The sequence below is a fragment of the Haliotis rubra genome, unplaced genomic scaffold, assembly GCF_003918875.1.
Source record: "Haliotis rubra isolate DU_JTF1 unplaced genomic scaffold, ASM391887v1 Scf391, whole genome shotgun sequence".
Lineage (NCBI taxonomy): Eukaryota > Metazoa > Mollusca > Gastropoda > Lepetellida > Haliotidae > Haliotis > Haliotis rubra.
Window position 1 is genome coordinate 300,100 of NW_025767070.1, and position 10,654 is coordinate 310,753.

Sequence of the window (10,654 nt, forward strand, 5' to 3'; positions counted from 1 at the left end):
GGCTAGTGATCGAGCAAGGTTGAGGTGTCAGGATCGAGCCCACCTGTGACTGGGTGTAAAAAACTTGGAGTCAACTTTGTGTGCAGACTCTTTCAGTGTTGTCACAACCCCTAGTGTACAGTACACAACCCTGTGCACTTAAAGAACCCACGAATCCGTTGGTTCATGACCAGATGGTGGCCACATGAAATACGTGCAAACACCTAGTTGCGGGTACAGCAACGTGCAGTGAACTTGGACAAAGTACTGTGACTATGTGTCCCAGTCCACCCAGCTGTGAATGGGTACCTCGTTAGGATGAGAAAGACACAATAACTCAGTGCGCCTAGTGGCTGCAAGAGTTGTATACTCCCCAGGGAGTTGAGATTGATAATATGATGTGCCGTTGAGATTGACATCCAATGATAGAGGGAAAAATACCAGCGCCTGGATATGTGCACTATATAAATATCCTATAATACATAATAATAATAAATAACAATCATGTGTATAGAAACTAAAACGCAAAGTGTAAAACCAGAACTTCTTTATCATGAGTGAGTGAGCATGGTTTTCTGCCACTTTTAGCAATATTCCACCAATATCATGACAAGGGACACCAGAAATGGGCTTCACACATCGTACCCATGTGGGGAATCAAACCCAGGTCTTCGGCATGACAAGCGAATGCTTTAACCACTAGGCTACCCCGCCATAGTTGACAAAAACTATGCATTTACGGCCTCACCTATTGTCAAGATTAATTAACAAAACCTCTAGATTGATTTGATAAGTATCATACCATACTTTTGGACAAAAACTATTTATTTACAGTCAATAAACATATTATACAAACATTTTATTTTATTCTTGTAATTCTTTACAAAAGCAACATGCAAATAATTGGTATTACAGTGTTGTCTATACGTGAATATTACTTTTGCTCTTATCAGTTTACTAATAGAACATTTATCAGAAATATTACTTTATAATATCATATGATTTATGGCATATATTTAATCATTCTAAATAAATTGGGGCATTTTGACTACCACCCCTGGGGCAATTTCACCAAACCTTGGGCAGTTTGACCAAAAATCAGGGGCCTTTTGATCAAATTTGCTGGGGCATTTTGTAGCTGGGGCGATTTGACTGGCACCCGAACACTTCCCATGTTCAAGGTTAACCTCAAAATTGAATGTAATTAACATTGAAAAGGCACAGAAGTTCCATAATAGCATGTGACAACTATCTTCAGTGACTTCAACGTTTCAACAAACCCTCAGTAACTTACCGTTGATAATTATACATAAGACTTACTTACAAAAAGCTTTTATTCCAAAAGCTATGTGGAGGGAAATCTTTCCTTTTTATGTTTTTAAATGAGATTATTCATTTTGGAAAAGTCCATGAGTTACACCATAAAAGTTTTTAAATGACAAAATCCTAGTCCTCATGATACTATAGGCAGTATAGGGCAGATTGGACTATACAACTATTGCTAATTTATATTCATATTCATGGAGTCATTATCCATGTTATCTTTAGAAGTGTAAGTGTAGCATTTTCACTGGAAATGCTATTTGGCAAGGGAATCTAAACACGGGAAATTTTCGAATACTATACCACTAACTTTACACAAGCACTGATTTTTGAAACATCAAGAGTAGACCACTGAACATGAATTATTAGTACGAAAGGTCCAGGCTGTCTCTCAACTGACATTCCCACTCATCGAGCACCGATCCCATGCCTTCCAAACTAGAAATTCTACACTCAAACCACTTTTGTGTATCACTGATCAAGTAAATCAAGTAATAAATATGCTATTTTTGTAAAAGTGATTCGCCTGAACGACTGTGGTAGACTAAAAAGAGTGAAATGTTTCTGCAAAGCAACTAACAGTAATAGTCTATTAGACACCACGGTTACAAACTCGACGAGATAAACAAACGATGATGGTGTACATTTCTCGCTTGAAAATCGCTTTGTCACTCACCTGAATCTCCGCCATTACTTCCCAAAGGTCTTTTCTGTTTTGTTATAACTTCATGTGATGTAATTTAACCCTGCAACAACCTGTTCAAGGCACAAACTGTGTGATATCCAGTGTGGAATTAGCTGTCACAGCTATTGCATTGGGAATATGGCGGACGACGAAGGTTGCTAGGAGATTAGAAGCTTTTTAACTCGGTAATTTCCGTACATTTACGTAATGTATCGAAGTCTTCTCCTTTTGGAAGGGTGTCTCAGAAATTAGTCCACTAAGTATACTTTGGACTTTTTCGTGCATATTTCATAGACGTGGCGTAAAATAATGAACGTACAAATGCACAATATTTCCTAACAATGGAAATACCATTAACATGCGCAACCGCTTGGTAAGTAGTAGACTGATGCCCAGTCAAAATGTTTACCTTCACATGCGCGAATGCACGAAAATGGAGGGACTTACTGTTACGTACATAATTGATGCGGTACACCACAATTTTATAACTTAATGAACGTGACTATCACAGTACTGTCAGGATGGTACATATACCAACAAGTGTCCTAAAGAATGTCGCTGCCTTCGGCGGGTTTTGTTCTTGGTAGTGCGTTCTACATGACCGAAAAGATTCAAGGTATTAAAGCGAAAGATTATCATGCCTATATTGGCCTACATGTGGCAACCTTTGAGCTATAAATCTTCAGCAGTTAAACAAAATTAGTTATGCTATAAATGCAGCCCAGCTCGTCTCAACTTAAAAACACGTCTTTGATAGTTTGGTCGTTAATATTTCTATTCACGTTTATGACCTTTTGTTTTTGCTTGATAACGGTGTTACTGTTATTTACATGGAAACGTCTAATCTATTGCACTAACGAAGTTGTCAACACATAAAATTTGTTCCTCTTCATCATATCAGCTTCTGCATGACACTTAAAGAAATGTTTAACACGTCAATTTAAGTTTTCAAACGAAATCATAAGTTCAATTTGCAGGAATTACTTAGAAATATTACAGGTGACAAAAGTCAGTTCAAGCATGTAACATCATGATCATCTATTCAAGTTTTTTAATTCACTTTACCAACTCATGTTTCATAAAGTGTACATCTAGTCTTTGATAGGCATTTAGAAGTCTGTGGTACATGAATACATGACACTTTCTGTGTATAACAGCTTCTTAATATACTTTCATTTGTAAGATAAAAGTGTATGAAGTATAGCTCTCAAATGTTGCTACAGAGAATAAAATAAGTTATCTTTAATTATCATTTATTCATGTATTCATCTAGTAATTGTCAATATCTTTAACTATACTTCTCTTCAAAAGTTTAGACTCACTTACAACACTCACTATATGTTATGTATGTATGGTTACATAGAAAATTGATTTCTCCACTAACTTGAGAGAACCAACAGCAAACTTTATGTAGCTGAATCATGCATCAAATTGCTGAAAACCATGTGCAAATATCATGCATGTGAACAGCTGCGTTGTGGTGTAAAGTTTTGTTAAGAATTCGCAATTTTCACTGGTTTTCATCATTTACTGTACTCATGACAATAATCTTTTCAATACATCAGTTCATGTGTAAACAGTACCTTTAAACAGAATGGCATATTTTGCAAAATTTAGTTTAGAACAGTTGCCTGAAGTAAGTGGATATATTTACACTAGTGTGTCTAAACTTTTGATGAGAATCAGATGCTTGATGGGCATTTAGAAGTTGGAAGGTAACACCACAATGTATGGTATGGATTTACAACTTCTTTAATATTTACAACACATAAATATTAAAGAAGTTGTAAATCCATACCATACGTTGTTGTGTTTTGATGAGAAGTATAGTATGTGACCAGCGCTTCAATGACAAACATGCTGGAAGGGGTGAGGACACTTTTTTATTGTAGGGCAGTCAACAGATCAATACATCATCCCAGGTAACAGTGCTGTCTCGTCATCCTGGACACAAAGTGCCATGTGCTTAGACACTAAGGTTCATAAATGTGCATAAAAAACTTGCCCAATCAGAGACTGGACGTCTAATCACATTATACCCAAGTGAAACTGTGGCCAGACAGAACCACCTCACTTCCTCAATGATGACAGTATTCCATAAAGGGACGTAACTGAGAAGCACCTAAACCACATAAAATGATACCACCAAACCCCCACCAACATCTTTTGTGAGCTTTGTAAATCTGATTGCAGACAATTACAATGTTGAATAACCCTTAGCAATAAAAGCTAAAGCATAATTTTGGTGTTTAACTGTTTATACATTTACTTTGCATAATCATATAAATACATAAAACACCATCACCTGATAACAATAAAATTTGATACGTCTCCCAAATGACATTACATCCTGCTACACACTCTCTCTCTCTCCCTCTCACCCCCAACCCACACACACACATTCTCATCATACATCATGTACCTGCAACTGACCCCAATATGCCTCCTGCTTACCTCAGTAAGTAGGCAACTTGTGGAAACCATATATGTCTACCAATATAATTTTTCTGTTATTCAGCAGTAATGTCTATTTCACCAATAGCAATAATTACAACATTTAGACGTTAAGGCAGCTTAGATGTAGGTTGTCTTTAAGTGTAAAATATATGGTTAATGCTAAAAAAACCCACTTGTGTTGTGTCACCATTGGTATAGCAACATGCATGCTTTATGGTTTTCAGAAAGGTTCAGGAAGGAAGACTATTATCGTCTACCAATGAAGATGCTGAGGAACTATCAGCCAGCAGTGGAGGCATTTGGTCAGCCACTAGTCAGCAAGAGACTTGACCTGGGTGACACACAACATAACCGAGTGGATGGGCTGAATGCCAGTGTAAGATTGTATGCATGATATGTGGTGAATATCAGATTTGACACTGCCTTGTATAGCGGTGGGGTAGCCTTGTGGTTAAACATTCGGTCGCCACCCCGAAGACATGGGTTCATTTCCCCACATGGGTACAAGTGCCCCCTGCCATGATATTGCTGAAATATTGCTAAAAGTGGCGTAAAATCATACTCACTCACTGCCTTGTATAACATACAAGTGAACAATTGTCAAGACTTTCTCCTTAAAGTTTTTATTCTTAGAGTCATCACATGATGTAGTCAAAAATGAATTGTCATGAAGATGTCAAATCCTGAAAACATAAGCTCCATACAGTAGTGTGCATTTGCATGGGAAATTGTGCAATGGAGATATTGTGTGAGTCCTTAGGATTCAACAGACTTGAGTGATTTCTATTACTTTAACCATGTTTTGGATGATATATATATTTCTCTATATTTTTGCATAATGACGTATAATGTCCAGTGAATTCCTGGCTCTGAATCAACTGCAGCTACCATCATGTGACATCATAATGGTGTATATTGATAGCATTTAACACAATGATTTTTACCTGGATGATTTCATCATGTCCCAATAAGGGAAGGAGATTTTCTTTATGTCTAAAAATAGCTGAAACCTTGTTTTGAAAGAAAACACAAATATTCCATGCATGTGTGTCACAACTTACTGTTTCATAAACGGTAGAAGGGAAACTTCCTTTTCAATAACAGCATGAAATTTGTGAAATATTTTCTATGTATACTTTTGGGTTGAAGCATACATCACCCGCCATTGTTCATATTGTTTGATCATGGCATTGTTCTGTTCTTGTGGCCTCAGGTGTCATCACAAACAACCAATGTTGTCTTGAACCTGGGACCCGTGAAGATCGGGGTTCGAACTGATCATCAGCATCCCATGCTTGTCGGAAGAAGCAACTAATGGGATCGGGTGGTCAGGCTTGCTGACTTGGTTCACACATGTCATCGGTTCCTAATTGCGTATATCTATGTTCATGCTGTTGATTGTCATCGTATCCCAATTGCATAGATCTATGCTCATGCTGTTGATCACTGGATTGTCTTGCCCAGGCTTGATTATTTACAGACCACCGCTATATACCGGTAGCTGGAATATTACTGAATGAGGCGTAAAACTTAACTAAACCATGGAAAGCATGGTCTAATGCAAGTGTTTGTGTTTAGTTTCATTTACTGATTTAGCCATTTTTGAAAAAAAAGAACTTGTACAAGAAAAGGCTGTTCAGCCATTATCTGTTTTCTGTGAGGAGAGATATTGTGATTTTCTATGACCTGTTTTTTAGCTGCGTATACCAGTGAAAGGACCCAAGGATAAAGGCAGTCTTTACGTTCAGGCCAGCAGACTTAGTGGTAAAGACAGGTAGGTGTCCCTCAAGGATAAAGGCAGTCTTTACGTTCAGGCCAGCAGACTTAGTGGTAAAGACAGGTAGGTGTCCCTCAAGGATAAAGGCAGTCTTTACATTCAGGCCAGCAGACTTAGTGGTAAAGACAGGTAGGTGTCCCTCAAGTATAAAGGCAGTCTTTACGTTCAGGCCAGCAGACTTAGTGGTAAAGACAAGGTAGGTGTCCTCAAGGATAAAGGCAGTCCTTAAAGGTGTTCAGGCCAGCAGACTTAGTGGTAGAAGACACAAGTAGGTCCCTCAGGAAAAGGTAAAGTCTTTATGCTCAGGTAGGTGTCCCTCAAGTATAAAGGCAGTCTTTACGTTCAGGCCAGCAGACTTAGTGGTAAAGACAGGTAGGTGTCCCTCAAGTATAAAGGCAGTCTTTACGTTCAGGCCAGCAGACTTAGTGGTAAAGACAGGTAGGTGTCCCTCAAGGATAAAGGTAGTCTTTATGTTCAGGCCAGCAGACTTAGTGGTAAAGACAAGTAGGTGTCCCTCAAGTATAAAGGCAGTCTTTACGTTCAGGCCAGCAGACTTAAGTGGTAAAGACAGGTAGGTGTCCCTCAAGGATAAAGGCAGTCTTTACGTTCAGGCCAGCAGACTTAGTGGTAAAGACAGGTAGGTGTCCCTCAAGTATAAAGGCAGTCTTTACGTTCAGGCCAGCAGACTAAGTGGTAAAGACAAGTAGGTGTCCCTCAAGTATAAAGGTAGTCTTTACGTTCAGGCCAGCAGACTTAAAGACAGGTAGGTGTCCCTCAGGTATAAAGGTAGTCTTTAAAGGCAGTCTCAGGCCAGCAGACTAAGTGGTAGGTGTCCCTCAGGTATAAAAGGTAGTCTTTACGTTCAGGCCAGCAGACTTAGTGGTAAAGACAGGTAGGTGTCCCTCAGGTATAAAGGCAGTCTTTACGTTCAGGCCAGCAGACTAAGTGGTAAAGACAGGTAGGTGTCCCTCAAGTATAAAGGCAGTCTTTATGTTCAGGCCAGCAGACTTAGTGGTAAAGACAGGTAGGTGTCCCTCAAGTATAAAGGCAGTCTTTAATGTCTTTACGTTCAGGCCAGCTTTAGAAAGACAAAGGGTAGTCTTTATAAAGGCAGTCAGGCCCAGCAGACTAAGTGGTAAAGACAGGTAGGTGTCCCTCAAGGATAAAGGCAGTCTTTATGTTCAGGCCAGCAGACTAAGTGGTAAAGACAGGTAGGTGTCCCTCAAGGATAAAGGTAGTCTTTACATTCAGGCCAGCAGACTTAGTGGTAAAGACAGGTAGGTGTCCCTCAAGGTATAAAGGCGGTCTTTAAGAATGTTCAGGCCAGCAGACTCAGGTAGACTTAGGGGGTAGTCTTTACATTCAGGCCAGACAGGTAGGTGTCCCTCAAGTATAAAGGCAGTCTTTATGTTCAGGCCAGCAGACTAAGTGGTAAAGACAGGTAGGTGTCCCTCAAGTATAAAGGCAGTCTTTATGTTCAGGCCAGCAGACTTAGTGGTAAAGACAGGTAGGTGTCCCTCAAGTATAAAGGCAGTCTTTATGTTCAGGCCAGCAGACTAAGTGGTAAAGACAGGTAGGTGTCCCTCAAGTATAAAGGCAGTCTTTATGTTCAGGCCAGCAGACTTAGGGGTCCCTGTAAAGACAGGTAGGTGTCCCTCAAGTATAAAGGCAGCTTTTACGTTCAGGCCTAGCAGACTAAAGACAGGTAGGAGTAAAGGTGCAGGTTCAAGGATAAAGGCAGGTCTTTACGCCAATCCAGCAGATCAACCCTCAAATCTCGCAGATCCCACACATGGTGTAGTCACACATAATATATTCATAGATGGTCTATTCACTCCTGGTATATTACCTAAGTCCCTCCCATACATGGTGTATTCACTCCTGGTATATTACCTAAGTCCCTCCCATACATGGTGTATTCACTCCTGGTATATTACCTAAGTCCCTCCCATACATGGTGTATTCACTCCTGGTATATTACCTAAGTCCCTCCCATACATGGTGTATTCACTCCTGGTATATTACCTAAGTCCCTCCCACACATGGGTATATTACCTCAGTGTTACCTAAGTCCCTCCCATCTAACATGGTGATAAAGGCACTCCTGGTATATTACCTAAGTCCCTCCCATACATGGTGTATTCACTCCTAGTATATTACCTAAGTCCCTCCCAGCACATGGTAAAAGACAAGTAGGTGTATTCAAGGCCCTGGTATATTACCTAAGTCCCTCCCATACATGGTGTATTCACTCCTGGTATATTACCTAAGTCCCTACCATATGGTGTATTCACTCCTGGTATATTACCTAAGTCCCTCCCACACATGGTGTATTCACTCCTGGTATATTACCTAAGTCCCTCCCATACATGGTGTATTCACTCCTGGTATATTACCTAAGTCCTCCCACATGGTCACTCCTGGTATATTACCTAAGTCCCTCCCATACATGGTTCACTCCTGGTATATTACCTCCCATACATGGTATATTATAAGTTCCCATACATGGTGTATTCACCTAAGTCCTAAGTCCCCATACATGGTGTATCCCTCCTGGTATATTACCTAAGTCCCTCCCATACATGGTGTATTCACTCCTGGTATATTACCTAAGTCCCTCCCATACATGGTGTATTCACTCCTGGTATATTACCTAAGTCCCTCCCATACATGGTGTATTCACTCCTGGTATATTACCTAAGTCCCTCCCATACATGGTGTATTCACTCCTGGTATATTACCTAAGTCCCTCCCACACATGGTGTATTCACTCCTGGTATATTACCTAAGTCCCTCCCATACATGGTGTATTCACTCCCTGTTTGTTTCAGTTGGGCTGTTGACCAACTGGACCTGGAACTGAAGAGCACTGGTCAGCGGTGGACGTTTTATAGAAAACCTGTAGAAGAGCCTGCCTCTTGACTCCTTTGTGGTGTTTGCCGTGTGATAATATGAAGACTGTCCATTACTTCATCATGAACCAAGCTTGACTTTATTGTGTACACAGGTTATGTTGGAGTACTTGTCATAAGAACAGTAGCCGCTTCTCGGGATGTTTATCTTCAGTCCCCATACAGAGAAATTGCTTTTTTGTGTGTGTAAAAAATCTGTCTTTGAGCTTGAAGTCACCATCATCATGTTAATACCAGTTAGATGGCTGATGGTGAGGTAGCCTACTGGTAATAGTGTTCACTTGTCATGTCTTGGGCCAGGTTCAACTCTCAATATAGGTACAGCGTGTGAAGAACATTTCTGGTTTGCCCTGAAAGCAATAATTCTGGAATATTGCTAAAATCAGCATTAATCCCAAATCACTTCTGTCATGTTGATCATGTTTGTTACTCCAAAAGAAAGAAGTTTTTAGTTGACAATTGTATCGAATATAAAGTGCTGTAGGTGAGCTGGAAATTAATGTATGTAATATACAAGATGTTTTTACTGACATTAAAATGTAAGAACATTCTAAAAATGTTATTAAGCTTAATAAACAATATTTATACCAAGCTTTCAAGCAGGATTCACTCCATTCAATATGGAGACATTGCTCCAACACTAGTGACTGATATTGAGATTCCCAGAGGCAGGTAGTTATTTGGTTTGGTTTGGTTGTTGTTTAAAAGCTGCACTCAACAATATTCCCATACGGACAATCCAGTGATCAACAGCATGAGCATCTTTCTAGTTTCTATACAATTGGGATACGATGACATGTGTGAACCAAGTCAGCAGGCCTGACCACCGAACCCCTCTTACGACATGGGTTGCTGAGGACCATCTCTAAGCTGGATCGTCACGGGTCAGTAAGTTATTACAATACATGGAATTTCTCAAGCAAAACTTCAAGGGACAGTACTAGAAGATCGTTCTGTGCATGCAGTATTGCTGTTTTTAAGCAGTAGGAATTTGACCATGTAAAACATTGGTGGATCGGGGGGTCGAACCCCCCTTTTTAAAATGACTTAAGACCACATTGAACATTTTTTTTTGCGTTGGCAGAGCCAATGGGGGTTCAAAACACACACACACACACACACACACACACACACACACACACACACACATACCCAAGGTCTTTTAAAATTCCAGGATCCGCCCATGTAAAAGGTAACAAATACCCAAGGTCTGCTTCCCTTCCCAATTTTTCGCTAGAGGGCGCTGAAGTCATGACTCAGCATTTTTTTCACCCACTGCTGGAAATGTTGATTTTTTGCGTATTAAATACAAAGAAAGGGTGACATATTATATATTATATGAAAGCCAACACATTTGTTTTTTCTTTCCAGTAAACAAAAGATTTCCAGTAGTTGGGTAGTGGGTGAAAAAATGCTGAGTGTGACTTGTCACTACACGAATAACGAAACGTCAGTATGAGAATCCTGAGGCAGTCGGTGTTTTATTCTGTCTCCCATCTCCTGCCAGCCCTGAATATTTAT

The 10,654-nt window shown here is 39.9% G+C and overlaps 2 protein-coding genes across 2 annotated transcripts in view; one reads left to right on the plus strand and one right to left on the minus strand.

Moving 5' to 3' along the window:
- The window catches only part of LOC124286796 (dynein axonemal heavy chain 7-like), an 88,944-nt gene extending 86,818 nt beyond the window's left edge, over nt 1-2,126 (minus strand). The window contains 1 exon segment of the mRNA XM_046723234.1: nt 1,979-2,126. Coding sequence (XP_046579190.1) covers nt 1,979-1,993 — 15 coding nt within the window. The 5' untranslated portion in view covers nt 1,994-2,126.
- Nucleotides 2,127-2,362: 236 nt separating this feature from the next.
- Nucleotides 2,363-9,719, plus strand: LOC124286811 (cytochrome c oxidase assembly factor 1 homolog). Its single transcript, XM_046723245.1, has 4 exons — nt 2,363-2,603; nt 4,669-4,820; nt 6,142-6,218; nt 9,053-9,719. The coding sequence occupies exons 1-4, from the start codon at nt 2,540-2,542 to the stop codon at nt 9,141-9,143; spliced, it is 384 nt and encodes a 127-aa protein (XP_046579201.1). The 5' UTR covers nt 2,363-2,539; the 3' UTR covers nt 9,144-9,719.
- Nucleotides 9,720-10,654: the final 935 nt, after the last annotated feature.